At 38.4% G+C, this 15,286-nt stretch overlaps 1 protein-coding gene across 2 annotated transcripts in view; it reads left to right on the forward strand.

Moving 5' to 3' along the window:
• The first annotated feature begins 12,220 nt into the window (after positions 1 to 12,220).
• igfals (insulin-like growth factor binding protein, acid labile subunit) overlaps positions 12,221 to 15,286 on the forward strand; it is a 222,849-nt gene continuing 219,783 nt past the window's right edge. The window contains exons 1-2 of one of the 2 annotated variants that reach the window (XR_011311676.1): positions 12,221 to 12,291; positions 12,441 to 14,706. Coding sequence is in view for 1 of the 2 variants with exons in the window: in XM_069715600.1 (XP_069571701.1) it covers positions 12,446 to 14,179 (1,734 nt within the window). In the remaining variant the exon portion in view is untranslated. Of the gene's footprint in view, positions 12,292 to 12,440; positions 14,711 to 15,286 lie in introns of those variants that run through there. The other variant, XM_069715600.1, reaches the window with a different exon arrangement.

The following is a 15,286-nucleotide window of genomic DNA, read 5'->3' on the forward strand; positions in this document are numbered from 1 at the left end:
ATTTAGTTGATTGTCGTAGCAGCAACATGACGTGTTTGTGTTGAACTGCACATTAAGAGAAGTTATCTTCGCTTTGATGTTCAGTGTTGATGCCTTACTGATTAAGAAAACAAAATGCAGGTCTAAGACATATTCCTCCAGTGCATGGAAAATCTATTGGATGTACTTTTTTTTTCTGGCTGCTTATTTCATGCCCTAAATTTGTTGTATTGGACTCTCACATTTTTTTATTTGAATGTTAAATATATCAGAAATAAGACACTCTTTTGTCCAAAGCTCAATCACTTAGGCGGAAAGATTTAGAACTTCTCACTCAACAGCTCATGCTGAAAAAGATTGTTTCGCTGCATTAACACAATAACAGTATGAGGCAGCTACAACCTTTCATTCACTCATTCAGTCTGAGCACTTGGTTCTATTCAAATTGATTTCTTCATTGTGGCCTTACTCACTACTCTCATGTGAAACACTCGATACATGCTCATCTGTCAAGATGAGGATAAGTAAAGGAGCTGAATCGATTCAGCCAAGTGCTAATGCCTCATTGGATTAGTTCAACTCTTTGGAGAGTCTGAGGCTCGTCTCTTGTTGATAAGTGAACTGCATGATTGAATAAAAGGATAATAAATGTTGAAAAGAAAAACAATGAAAGAGAACAAAGCTGAACATGGAAGGAGGTACTTTTTGTTATCTGAAACTTGTGGTTTGCTCTGTTTATGTGTTTGGTGGTATAACCTTGCATGAGAATCCAAACATTCTTGAAACAACTAAACCACAAGACATTATGTTTTACATGGGAAAAGTACACAACCCGCAAAAATGAAAGCACCAGAACCGCAGAAGGTTGACTTAGGGCATATTCAATCACTTTGTACACTTTCAATGGTTAGAGAATTCAATCCATTCTGGACTTCTTACTGCACGTTACTCCTGTTTACAGCTGTACTTTCAATCAAAACTCTAGTTTTAATAAGCCTCTGGGAGGACTGTCATTCTCTTTAAAAAATGCCAGGAGACATTTTTGTTAATTAGCAAATCCTGTTTCCTACCACCAGGGTGGTTCCCTCTGGAAATGAAATCAGCACGATAACCCAATTCAGTCAGACAGAGGTGCACAGCATGTACTGGTCTATAAGAAATCTTGATCCTACAGCAATGAAATAGAAAAGTTGCATTACTTTTTTCAAACATGAAGTAATGCAGGGTTGGACTCTTCACATGAACTAACAAACAGTCAATTCATGAATAAAAATAAGTTTAAGAAAAATAATATTTTGGATTTACATACTGACAAATGCACCGCAGGAAAACAATAAGTGAGACACAGGTTAAAATTTAGAGAATCCTGTGGGAGTGGACAATGACATGCAGTTACCTTTTATTTCATAAAAGCTACTGCCATTAACTGACAAGGGCTGTTGAATTAATTGTCATACAAATAATTGCGATTCATGATTTAATAGAGCAATTTCATTTCATGCCACTATTACAGTCTAATGACCTTATAAATAATTTAAAAAAAAGAATAAAAAAAAAAGCCATTTATGGCTTAGGACATAAAATATATAGTAGAAATAACAGCTTTGGCTGCCACTTTTTTGCAGCACATTTGATAAATCGCATCCTCGAAGTTGAGAGCCTCAACATAAACAGTTGGTGAAAGGAATCAGTGGATAGATGGGGTGGTCATTTACTTTTAATCTTTGATTTTTCAGAAATATTATAATCTTTAGTAATCTACCCAGAATTTGCAGTTTTGAACAATTCGTTACAGATATACTTATTAAAGTTCCCTTTCTCTGCCATGATAAATAAATAAAGCTCATTGGACACCACAGTTCATGTCATCAGGATATTGACATGCGTGTAATGTTTACAGAAGTCTTTTCAGACACACTCACATGCACACAGTGTCTTGGCGAAGGCTGCAACCTCCGTCAGCAACATTGAATCTAACAATTTCCAACTTTGCCATCAATCTCACCAACAACAAGCTAATGGAACAAACAGCTGACTCTGCTAGTTTGAAACAGACCTGCTGGAGTTCTCAGCGTGAATTCATCAGCAAGCTAAAGATGCAATTACACCGTGAATAGACTGTGTACGGGGGAGTCATCTCTGCTCCCTCAGCCGCCAACAACAATTTTGAGGGGTATATCAATTATAAAGTATTATACTAAATGCAAGTTTAACATGCCTTATTAAATTACTTCATCGATCTGAGCCCTGCAGAATCTGTTTCATTTCATCATCAAATATAACATTGAAATGTCTGAGTAGATGCATTCACATACAATCATACACTTCTTTCACTCAAACAGTGAACAGAGAAGGAGCATGCCAACTTTTTATTTACATGACTGCAATAGAAATAGGAGCTCAGTGAGAAGCTTCAAATGACAAGCTGTCGATTTCTTAGTCACTGATATGAAAAAAAAAATGGACAGGCTGCTTATCCTGATACAAATGCATGATACATGAGCTGTGCTTTTAAAAAAAAACCATTAAAAAAACAAGTGATTAATTACCCATTTGAGTCCCAATTCAAAATAATGAGAGATTTCAGCATTTTACAAGAAAACTGCAGTTTATACACAATGGCTTGTAAGCAGCAGCATGTTGTTCCTAGGTGAGGTGTATCTGGAGCTGAAGCCTTTTAAGATATGTTAAATTTTGAATTCTTAATTTACAATCTGAAGCTTCATTTAAACAGCTTTATGATGAAGTTAATTCAGTTTTGCCTTTTGTGCTGTCAAGGGAGAGTTCAGGACAAAGAAAGACGAGGTCCACTGTCCAAAGATTGCTGCTCTTCATGAATACAATAAGCTAATAACTAAATCTACAAAGACTGTGCTATACTCGTGAATCTACAGGGAACTACAATATGTTAACTATGAAAGGAGAGAATACATTACGAGATGGTCATAATTTTCCACTGTGCTGCAGTCGAGCCAGATGGTTCATGAGGGACAAAATTTCCTTCACATAAATAGATACCAGAATAGGCTGTCAATGTTCCAAATTAATCCATTATCCAAGCCAATACAGAGAAAAATAGTGCAGATTATTGTGCTCCTGCAAAAGCAAGCGAAGCAGCTTGGAGCAAAATCTGAGAGTTTCTGAAAGGAGGCGCACAGAGATTAGGAATGGGGAGCTCCTCCAAGAGCAAGACAAGCAGACAGAGACACCGGAAAAGTCTTTCTTCCTGCTCAAAGCAGAAAGAAAGGTCATCATGTTATTTTGCAATAGGCAGTGTTGAGATACTCTGTATATTTTCACTCAACTCTGACTTTACGAAGTTTGTGATAACTTGGCCTCAAATAATTTCCCCATATTATTACAATTTGTATTATTCAATTGCCACACTGTATTCGGTCAAATTAAAGTTATGATTCAAACCTGCACTTCGCTATTTCTTGCTTAATTCACGAGGATATCAAACCGATGCCTCCAACACAGAGGTCACATAAACCAAGAAATGTATTAGAAGTCTCCAGGGAATAATGGATTTGCTTTAAAAAAAAAATAAAAAAAAAAAAAAAAACTGTTGCAGTTGCACACAATGTTAACTGCAGCAGAGACTTAGTTCAGTGACTGAGATGGAGATGTAATGAATGAGTGAACTAATGACAGATAAGTCTTAAGCCTTCAGGAGAGACCTGTTACTTCATACGAAGCTTGACTAATCTCATTTCTATTAGGTTTCGTTGGTGAAACAGTCTAAGTCTTCAAAGTAAAGAGTAACCTTTCATGCTTTGGCTGTTCGAGATAGAAAGGCCACTATCTTAGTGTCTCAGATCCTTTTTTTGAACAGCTCAGTGAGTAAAGCGATTTTGCAGCTGGGTCATGAGTCTACAGTGACCATTTCATTTACAAAATCTCTACTTCAATATGGTTTTGGTTCCCACAATTAAACATCAGTAGATGCAAGCCTCAAATTCAACACAATAGCTTCATCAAGGAGACATCTTGCAAAGATTTAAGACAAAAGTAAATGTGAACTGATTCCATAAATGTGTCACTGAGGTGCAGTCAACAATTGAAGCTTAAAATCAGAAAATAACTAAGGTTAGTCTGATTACATCAAAACTATAGAGCTCTGAGTTTGATCATGGTTAATCAAGAAATGTTATGGAGAGTGGGACTAACGGCACAGATCAAGCTGATGAAATACTTTCAGATACTTGGTTGGAAACCTTCTGGGTCACAAGGAAATTAAACTGGAGACTAACAGGCTTTCGGAAAGCAACAAAGGGCACAGTCTTCCGTAAGGTTTATTTTTGTTTCACTACTTCTCCCCCTCTGATCTTTCTGTTCAGTACATGTTCAGTACAAACACCTAAACTAAAAAAGAAAGATTCCTCAGTGGACTTAAAAATGTCATGTGTATTAATTCAATCCCCTTCCTTTTCTTGTCAGTCTCTGTTTGCTTCATTCGGTGCTGACAGTTCAACTCGGGTCACAGATACAGCTTATAATTTTTCGGTCTCAATGTGCTCGGAGACTGGCCAAACCTCTTTATCTCATTTCTTTCTTTCGCACTCATTCCATGAGGCCTCTCACCTTCGCTTTATCAGTCCTCTGTGACGGATCTGTCACAAAGTCACACAATACACTGAACAGTATAAAGTCCTCGACTTTCTTTGGAGATGAAGACGCCAAAAAGGCATTTATGAAACCTGGCTTTAGTTCAGATTTCAGATCCACAAATCAACCTTGCCTCATTACAATTTACACCTCAATAGATACTTAACAAATAACTAAGATTTAAAAAAAAAAAAAAAAAAAAAAAAAATGTAAATGCACATTGCTGTTATTTTGGCCTCCACCACCAAAAATAATCCCTCATTAACACGACAAACACAACTTACTGAGTGCAAATGAAATGTCTCAGAGAAAACAACATGCCTATTTTATTCATTAAAAATAACTGACACCAGCCCGTTACAGAAACCATTCTCAGCCAGGAGGCCAACAAAACTGTGAAGATTACAGCCCAAATAAAATGACATGGAATGAAGCAGCCTTGTATTGCTCCAGAGGAGCTTAACAGTTGCCAATATTTAAAAAAGGCAGAAACAGGGCCAATGTAGTCAGCCAAAACAAGGTCTTCTGCAGTGAAACTACTGTTGGACTATTAAATAATTCATTTATTCACAATCTAAAGTGAATTCTGTTTGCAAAAGTAAATCTGACAAAAAGGAAGAGGGTGTTGTTAGTTTCTAAGAATATCCTCCCTCAGCACTCTGAAACTTGAGCTTTTGCTCACTAGGAATCCTCGTATGATCTTTGTTTGGGTAGCTGGAGATACAGTAAATTGATATTTTGTCATGTAGTTGCATGAAACAAAACTGCTTTGTTCAGCTGCTGAGGCTCTGTTATTAAAGTTTCAAATAAAGCTGAAGAGAGGACAGTTTTACTGTATGCAATAGCCTGTGGTGACAAGTCTCGTCATGAGCAATTAGAAACAAGAACAGTGGCTTTACAATAAAACCTTGTTGGAGTGATAATGTGTGTGCTACAATCCCTGTCTTAAGAAAAGGAACTATTCAATTATTCCCCTCATCCCACAGGCACAGTGTTATTTATTTTTATTATTGACCTACACTTCCATCCACATTTATTCACTCTACTACCCTAAATGTGGAGCAGGAGCCGTGGGCTACGGATTGATAACACACAACCATTTTTATTAACCTGCAATGACACATTTTCACCTGCTTATATGATGAACAAATAGGTCATTTCAGAATAAATGGTTATGAGGAATTGGGGTGTCTTACATTTCCAATGAATTGGAGCATGTACTAAAAGAATTTAATTGACATTTGTCTGCAGACTTGCTGTGCTTTATGTGGATTTATATGTCGCCCTGATTATTGTACAAACCTGAAATGATGAACAACAACTTTGTCTAAGCTACAGAAAAAAACAACCATAATCTAAAAAATGCTGCTTAAATATCAGAAAAATAGACTGACAGATGTTTTGTGCCAAACTGCCGCAATCGCTAATTAATATCTGCTTTAATCACAAGAAAAAAAAAAGCCAGTCACACTTGACCTCATTGGGAAGAATACATCTGCCACCAATATGATATGACAGGTGCACACAGAGGAGTATGTCAGATAGTATCATACATTACCACACTAACATACATATATAGACATACATTTCCAGCTGAGAGTGAGCAATGAAAAGTTCCAAGAGACAAAATATCAGATATATGGGTCACAGTCAAGTTTTAAAGCGGATAAAAAGGAAGTATCACACTATTATTGTTGAGAAAAGAAAGGTATTTCAGAAACATTGGTGTTTGTCACGGCTGTTCACTCACTGCTGAGGGCTTGTTAAAAAAAAAAAAACAAACTGAAGTCATGGCTGTTGACAAGTGAAGTAAAGTCATAAAAGCATATAAGAACATGAGTATAAAGGAGACATAGCAAATATTTTTTTGCTATTAGAAAGGGATAAAGATAAAGATAAAGATTTTTTTTTTTTTGGAGGGCTGTTGCAAAGATTATGTTCAATTTTGACAAGAAGTCGCAAAAGGCGGATATTTCCCTGTCATTTGGATAATTGATGTCAAGTGCACAAACATGCTGATCCACACTGGTGGACTGGCCCACTAAAAGTAATGTTTTGGTATTATTAAGGGAGCTGTTTCCTGATATCACAGTGTCTCAAGAAACAAAAAAGGAAGAGTTGCATAAGTTTAACAGTCAGAAGAAAAGCAGCGGTTCCTGGATTTTGTGTTCAGATCAGGACTGTGGCTTTACTTTTCGGATGCCACTTGAGCTGCAACTGCTGTCAACTAAGCTTCGAACCCAGATCTGCTCTGCATTCAAAATTGCAGCAGCATGGCAAAAAGGCAGAGGAGCTGATAACTCACGTTAGACATAGCAAGTTCATAATATGTCATCAGACTTTGACAGATGCTTCAGCTGAGCCTGTTGCTATGTTTGTGCATTTGCCCCGCATAAATCAAGATGTCGATGGCCCTGACTCCAAAGTGGGATCACTCTAACATGTGGACACATCTGCAGTGGAAAATGAAAATCTCACTGTTCAAAATAACATTCAGTGCAATGCATCTGAATTAAATCAGTTCTATAGACAAAGTCCTGTAAAAAAAAAAAAAAAAAAAAAAAAACATTTCCATATAAGAATGTAGCCGTGTACTTGTCAGCCCTATGTTGGGCTCAACCTGCTTATAAGACTCTGTATTTTTTTCACATAAAAGATAACAAAAAGTATAGCTTCAAGCTTCAAGCACATAATAAATAAAACGTTAATTTAATTTCACAATTAATATGTTTGCCTGTCATCCTAAGGTGTTGTGACATATATAAACAAATGAATAAATGAAAGCGATACCTGAAGGAAGCTATGGATTTTCTAAGACTCTACTGGGATTCATCAGCTGCTTTTTCTTTCTTCCTCTGGAAGAGATCCAGGTCTCCTCCTGGCTGCTAATTCAGACAGACTTTGAAATGTATTTGATTGTGTGTGTCTCTCTCTCTCACTTGTGTTCTTCAGCTAACATTGCCTGGGCGTCTTCAAGGTTATTCAGCAAAGTCAAAGGTTTCCTCCACATTAGTGAATCCGCTGGGCATACCTTCACAAGAGAGGATGATAGAGAGAAAAAAGAAAAGAGTTTCAGTGGAGCTTTAATGACGTTAAGTTGGAAAAAGCATTTTTCTTGAAAGCCAACAAATTGGCAGTTTTTGTAGTTTACAACAGTCAGCATCAGTTTAAAGTTACATTCAAATTAAGTACATACACAAAATAAAATATATTTCAGATATGCTCCTAACTTACTGAGAGTGTAACTTAGCTGGCTAGAGAGATGATGCAACTCTGCAAACAGGTATATTTCATCATAAAAGCACACAATAAAATGTTGCGTAAACACTACTTCTGAATAAAAAGAAATCACAGAAATAGGGACAGTGTATCTAAAAAGTTATTAAAAACTGTTGTCCACTATTAAATGACTACTTAAACTCCCAACATCCTCATTAATCCTTCTGGGAAACAAGCTCCTGAGATTGTAAATCCTGAAAGCCTTTTTCCGTTTTTTGTTTTGTTACAAAACAGGCTCTTTTCTTTTTCTTAAGAAAAGTTAAAATTCTGTATTTTTAAGTATTTACCATAATCTCTATTTTAAATGTACATGAATCTGACTTGCAAAGCCTCATTATTATGTACATATATGAGGTTTACAGGTTAGTACTATGCTTAGGCACAATACTGTATAGTCTGCATGTATTTTGTCTAATTATTTACCACAGGTATTAATGTTTTAATGTTATAGCTCAAATAAGATTTAGCAGCAGCGAGGCAGGAATCCAGCTGTTACAGTCATTAGGCTCAATCTCGTTATCAGCTGCGATGATTGGCTCTGGTCGCAATGATCACAATCAATTTACGAACAGCAGCTGAGTTCCATCACCTTCCAGATGTCAAGACAAAGCCAATGCATTCTCCTGACTGGCAGCCGCGAGCGTTATTAATAGCCACTGCAGGGGGTTGCTGAGGGTCTTCTGCTGTCCAAGGGTGAGGTGGCACTATGGGGTTCGGAGCAGCACTGAACCGCTGTCACCTCGATGGGTGAAAGGCCACTGAACAAACGTGCTATGAAGCTGGACTCTCTCGATAAGGACATGTTTGTCTTTGTTCAGTTTTAAATTATTGGGACAAGTTCATAGCCCAACACTCTACCAGTGGAGGGCACTGTTGACTGAGCGTGCTGTCATTCAATAAAAGAAACTTAATGTATGTGTATGTATGAAGTATGTACGCAAGTATGAAGCTGGACTGTTCTCACTTTCGGTCTGTGTTAAGGACCAGGAAAATAATTGCGGTCAATTAAGTCTCTCTGCTTGGCTACTACCAGCGAATAATAAAAGAGCTCCATCCTTTAACCTTTCCTTTTCCTTGTTCGATGTTCTGGCCCTTTTAAAGCAACACAACACATGAAAGTAATTCCTTTGGCTGTCCTCCATGCACTACTGTACATCATGTTATGTGCAGCAGATGAGACCAACAGGAGGGTCCAACATTATGCGTATCCAGAAGCCCACTGCACCATCACAGGGGGAGTAATCTGCCGCTTTATATGACTTGTTCGATGATGAGGTTCAGTTTCCTACATTCAGCTGGCTTTTATGTACTTATCTGAGGCTCACCTGGGAATGGACGGTGGTGTTTGGCTGTCTTTGTACAAAAACACATCAGGTAATACCTTAGTGAACCTTTTTAGTACTGATTTTTATCATACACTGTTTTAAGCATGACAAAGCAACAGGAAAAGCTGTACGGTTTCAAAGGCAAATCACCGCTGAGTACAAACACTTGGACAGAAGCTTATTTATAAAATAATAATAATAATAAAAAAAACAAAAAAAACAAGCACCAACATCTGAGTCAGTGCAGTGACAAATTTATATCTCCACCTGCCCACGCCAAGAATCCATTCCCACCAAAATGAATATGGAATTTCTTACCGGTGAGATAGGCATGTTTGGACATTATTCCAGTTAGGAATGGACACATATGGCCACGTTCTGCAGATGATATGATTATGGTGATTCTGTGTTTTACGTGAGCGAAAGTTAAAGTTGACGTGGAGGATGGGTTTATTAAAAAGATCATTTACCTCATTTGTGAAACAAGACTTTGACTTTAATCTACACAATGAAATAAATAAGTACACTGAATATACTACACATAAAACCTTGGATGAATACCAATGATGTTTACAGACAATCATTAAACATGCCTGACCTAAACAAGCCTATGAAAGCTAAATATATCCTGGGGTTCATTATGCTCAGTTAATGTTTGAATGGATGCTAAATGTTTGTAATGAGCTTCCCTGGCATTACATGTCGAGCGATCCCTGACATATCTTTGCAGAGCAGTTGAGTGACGGACTGGGTACGAAGAGTTTCAGCCCTGATCAGCATGCATCTATCCAATTTAGATTGACATCATGCCTTTCAGACCTGTTCTCCGCTGATGCGGAGGCACAAAATTTATCCAGAATTATTTGAGAAAATGATCCTTCGAGAGGCAACGCAGGAGGAGACTCCTCTCCTCCACTCAGAGAGCCCACGGCAACTGACAAAGCTGGAAACCTTTGTGTCTGGTTGAGTGCCGGGGAATGAGCCAATTAGAGATGTTTGTTAGGGGAGCAACAATCATGAAACAACTCACAATGGCAGCCATTCTGCATGGCAATTTATTTGGACTGAAACAGCAGTAAAAACTGCACTGTTTTAATTCTTTCTATGTAGAATGGTTTGATATTCAGTCTATGAAACGAAAAACTAAAGAAAACCGAACTACGTTTAAAATACATCTTCATTGTTGAAATAGTGCGGCCTGTGAGCGGTGGCCAAAGACATCAACAGTTACGAGAGCAACGTCTAGCATGACGTCTATAAATGAAATATGTTTAAAAATCAATTTCTTATCACTTCTGCTCATATTCTATTTAGCATTCAAGAAACTGTGTTTCTTGAGAAGCTTAGGAGAGCCCTTTACAAACAAATGATACAAGCTGCTGGACCAAGATATGACAACAGACCAGCAGTGCTCCCTACTGGCAAGAGAAATAAAAAAATAAAAGGAATTTCAGCTCTCCGTCTTCTCAGTGCAGGTTCGAAATTTCATCAGGATTAGAGTGTTTAAAAAGGACAATGAAGACATGTCGTGTTTACATATGACATAATTGATATGACACACAACATTTGATTATTTTTGGAATAAGACATAAATGTGTTTTATCACGAGAAAAAAATTCGAAATTGTTGCTCCACAAAAACAGAAAATATACTTGAGAATCAGTCTGTTTACTGTCATATGTATTATTTAATAAAAAATATGTTCAGCAAACATTATCTGCACATTTAAAAATGTTGATTTTTAGATCAAATCTGAAACATTGAATTCAGGAAATCTCAATCTGATTTGGACCATGACTTAAATAAAAATAACTACTATCTACCATGTAAATAAAATGTTTTGATAAGATTTGTAAGTAAATCTAAAGTGTAACTCTAGGAAGGAGGTAAGGGTGTGTTGTGCTTCATGAATCGTACCTACCTGATAACAATTTGCCAAGTCATTCACCAGATTTGTGTGACAGACATTAGAAACTTAAGACGATGTATTAGTTCCTTCACAGGGTTACAAATCCAGTGTGGGCAAGTCAATCGATGAAATTCATGTGCAAGCACAATGCAAAGCAAATATTATCTAGATTTGGTTGTCCTTTAGAGCATGACCAGTTCATGGTTATCTAAAGAACCCAGATACCAAGAAGAAGAGTAAACAGAAAGTTAGTCATTACAATAACAGATGTGATTAGGAAATGGACCCCTGAAACTGAACTCATCCTGCACTTTCAGCCGAGTGGATGAAGCAGTGATGGCACTGGCATTTTAGTTTTTATGAAGTGTCAGTCACATGCAGCTGCTGTCATTGTGCAGACAAGTGTGTGTAGTTGATAATATTCAAATATAATAATATATAATAAGGTGTTAAGGCAAAGGTGATGCTTGAATTCATATTTAATACGTGGTATACACTTCCAAGTTTGAATAAAGCCATTAAAAACAATCTCGCGTCATTTTATCCTTTGTCAAATGTTCCTTTGATCAAGTGTTAAGTACAGGCAAAAAAAAGGAGACAGTTATTAACTCAGTCAAGGGTCCAGGGCACTGGGTTCATCTTATCTCTTTACCACTATATCAGTTAAAACCTACAGTAAATACACTCAGTGACAGGACTTTAGTAAATACCCAAACGCCACTCATGGTGAAGGCTTTTTTGGGTTAGTAACACTGTACATGGGAGGAAAAGTTATGAATAACAAAAATACATGTGTGTATATATATATATACATATATATATAATATTTTACATAGGAATTAAATTCAGGCCTTACTGAAGCCATGTAAAGTATATTTTTCATTTTACAGACTATAATAGTATAATCAGTAAGGACATCTGTTTATGGCACTGAATTGAGCATTGATATTGGTGAAAGGCAACCAAGAAAATGTAACAGAGAACTCTGAGAAAAAGGGTCAGTATATGGACATTTACTGTCAAGTCTAAAGGAAATGAATGGGTTAATAGTACACATTCAGCGCACTTCACTTAAAAAAGGTTTGGGGGCTTGGCAGACTTTCCATTCAGAATGCAAACAATTGCACAAGCGTCAGTCTTTCAGTATTCCACAGCCTGTCCACCTCAAATTAAGACCTCTGAGACTTAAAGGTAAGCAATCTTTACACGTGAAAACGATAAAATTTTTAAAGTTCTTTTGAAAATGACAAAAATAGGAAGGTACTTGTTTCAAAGACAATATTTTTTTCTGTTTGAATTTAAGGGCTATTTTAATTATGATGTTGATATTCTATCCACAGCTGGTATGCAAACCATTGTGCTGCTGGTTGTGTGGGTACTGGGAACATCACTGGTGTTGCCAGACTCCGACACAGCAGGGGAGAAGGTGGCCGAAGATCCCGTTCCTTGCTCCAAGGTGTGCACCTGTCTGCACGATGACTACAGCTTGGAGCTCAACATGTACTGCAGTGCTCGTAACCTTACCCAAGTGCCAACTGACATGCCACCATCCACTCATACTCTCTGGCTGGATGGCAACTTGTTCACCTCGCTGCCAGCGGCATCTTTTAGGGACCTCACCAACCTGGACTTTCTGAACCTGCAGAATGGTCAGCTGATGACCCTTGACCCTCAGGCTTTCAAAGGCCTTAGGTCGCTGGCACACATTCACCTCGAGAGAAACCGTGTCAGGGTGTTGCCAGGTATAATCTTCCAGAATACACCCAACCTTGCTTCACTTAGTCTGCACAACAACCAGCTCGGTCGCATTGAGGAAAGACTGTTTGCAGGACTCTCACACATGTGGCTTCTCAACCTTGGGTGGAACTCAATAACAGTCTTACCGGAGACAGCTTTCCATGACCTGCAAGGCCTACGAGAGCTCATTCTCGCAGGGAACAGACTTGCTTACTTGCAGCCACAGCTCTTTCAAAATCTTGCTGAGCTTAAAGAGTTGGATCTGACTGGAAATTATCTCAAGGTCATCAAAGCTAATGTATTTCTTAAGCTCCCTAAACTGCAGAAGCTTTACCTGGCCCAGAATCAGATAGTGACAGTGGTACCCAGAGCTTTTGTGGGCATGAAGTCGCTGAGATGGCTGGATCTGACGAACAACAAACTGACTTCTCTCCATGACGACACTTTCCTGGGCCTGCACAGTCTTCATGTGCTGCGTCTTTCCAACAACTCGATCACTGGGATAAGGCCCAGGACTTTCCGTGACCTGCAGTACTTAGAAGAACTGCGACTCAGTTACAACAGGATTCGAACTCTGGGGGAGAGGATCTTTGAGGGGCTTGGCCACCTGGAGGTCCTAGAGCTGGAGTACAATCAAGTGCAGGAAGCACAAGTGGGTAGTTTCACAGGCCTCTCACATGTAGCTGTCATCAACCTCTCTGGGAGCTGCTTCCAAAGTCTGCCAGACCAAGTGTTCAAAGGTCTTTCCAAGCTTCACAGCCTACATCTGGACAGAGGTTGCCTTACAAGGATCACAACTCATGCTTTTACTGGACTCTCGGGTTTACGGAGGCTTTTCTTGCAGCACAACAATATCTCTGCGGTGGAATATCAGAGCTTTGTGGATCTGGTAGGCCTATTGGGACTGGACTTGAGTTTCAACAACCTGGAGGTTCTCACAACCCAAACATTCTCTGGCCTTAAGAATTTGGAGTACTTGCTGCTGTCCAACAACGAATGTCGACAGTTTTTGCAGAATGGCACAAAGCAGCTTCTTCCAAGGCTGCGCTATCTGGACCTGAGAGCAAATGCCTTGACAAGTATGACCCCTGATTTCTCAGAGATCATGGAAAAACTGTTGCTGTCAGGAAACCGGTGGAAATGTGACTGCGGCGCCCTCACACTCAGAAACTACAGCTTGAGGAGTCCGCTTGTGATACCTCGACGAGTGGAAACTCACGCTGAGGGTGAAGAGCCGGACACAACCATAACCATATACAACAACATCACGTGCACCAGCCCACCACGAGTAGCTGGTCAAGACCTCCGGGATGTGGACAGTGAACATTTTCAAAGCTGCTAAGAAGACATGTTTAGGGAAATGGTTGGTACCCAATAGAGAAACTTGCAAAACTGCTTCCTATACTATATTTTCATCAGTGTAAATTTATTCACATTAATTTCAACATTTAAATTGTAATACTGGTATATGTTTCAGGTTCTTATTTCATATCAATTAACAACAGATACATTTTAAACCATCTGATGCCTTAACAGAAGATGTTCTTTGTTTCTAAAAAAAAATATTTGGGGGGGTGCTGAAACTTTTCTCCAAAGAAAAGATCAACCAACCTATATTTCTTTTCCATATGTTAAAGTTAAACGTGAACATGTAATTGTAGATGTGGGTGATGACAGTTGGCAAAATTGTCAACACTTCAGAAAAAGAGACAATTTGATGGAACCAATCCACAACAACTGGTTTGTAACAATTCAATTCATGTTAATATTAGAGAATATGATGGACTGTAAAGAGTTTCACTTCTTTGGTGGAGTTGCTCGATATGGAGATGGATTTGCTGGATTTATTTAATAAAAACAGATTTAAATGTGATGCATTGCAAAGTTGTTGTTTTTTGTTGATAATTTGGAGCATTTTAAAGTTTTACTTATTTTAAATTTTGTGCAAGCATCAAACTGTAATGGTATTTTAATGACTTTGAATTTGAAAAACATTAGGCCGTAACACAGTTTAGTTACCTATTAGTGGGACCGGGCTGTCACTGCTGAAAACAAGTGAGCTTTGACTTCCTGAATGACGTCGGCTAACCACAAAAGTGCGCAATTTCATCCAAGAATGTATGTAAAGAGCAATGGCCAACGGGTATACATTTTATAGACTACAGAGTTTAACATACCTCGAACATGTCACACACACACACACAACACAAGTTTTATGACGTTTGGGTAGTCGTTTGTTCAGTTATACTTTCCTGCGTTTCACGAGCGCGACGCGTTGAGTTGCGATATATCTGGCAGCACCTGAACGCAACACTGTTGCGGAGTACACGTGCACCGGACTGGAAGTTTGCTGTTGCCAATGGTAACCAAGAAAACGTTTCAGCGCGGCGCATCAACGGTAACGTTACAAAACGTAGTTTTAGTTGACTCGCTGACTTGTTTTTGGGCC

This window comes from Brachyistius frenatus, unplaced genomic scaffold (assembly GCF_029030835.1).
Source record: "Brachyistius frenatus isolate BFR_SWC_R1_liver_20210118 unplaced genomic scaffold, ASM2903083v1 Contig_144, whole genome shotgun sequence".
Classification (NCBI taxonomy): Eukaryota; Metazoa; Chordata; class Actinopteri; family Embiotocidae; genus Brachyistius; species Brachyistius frenatus.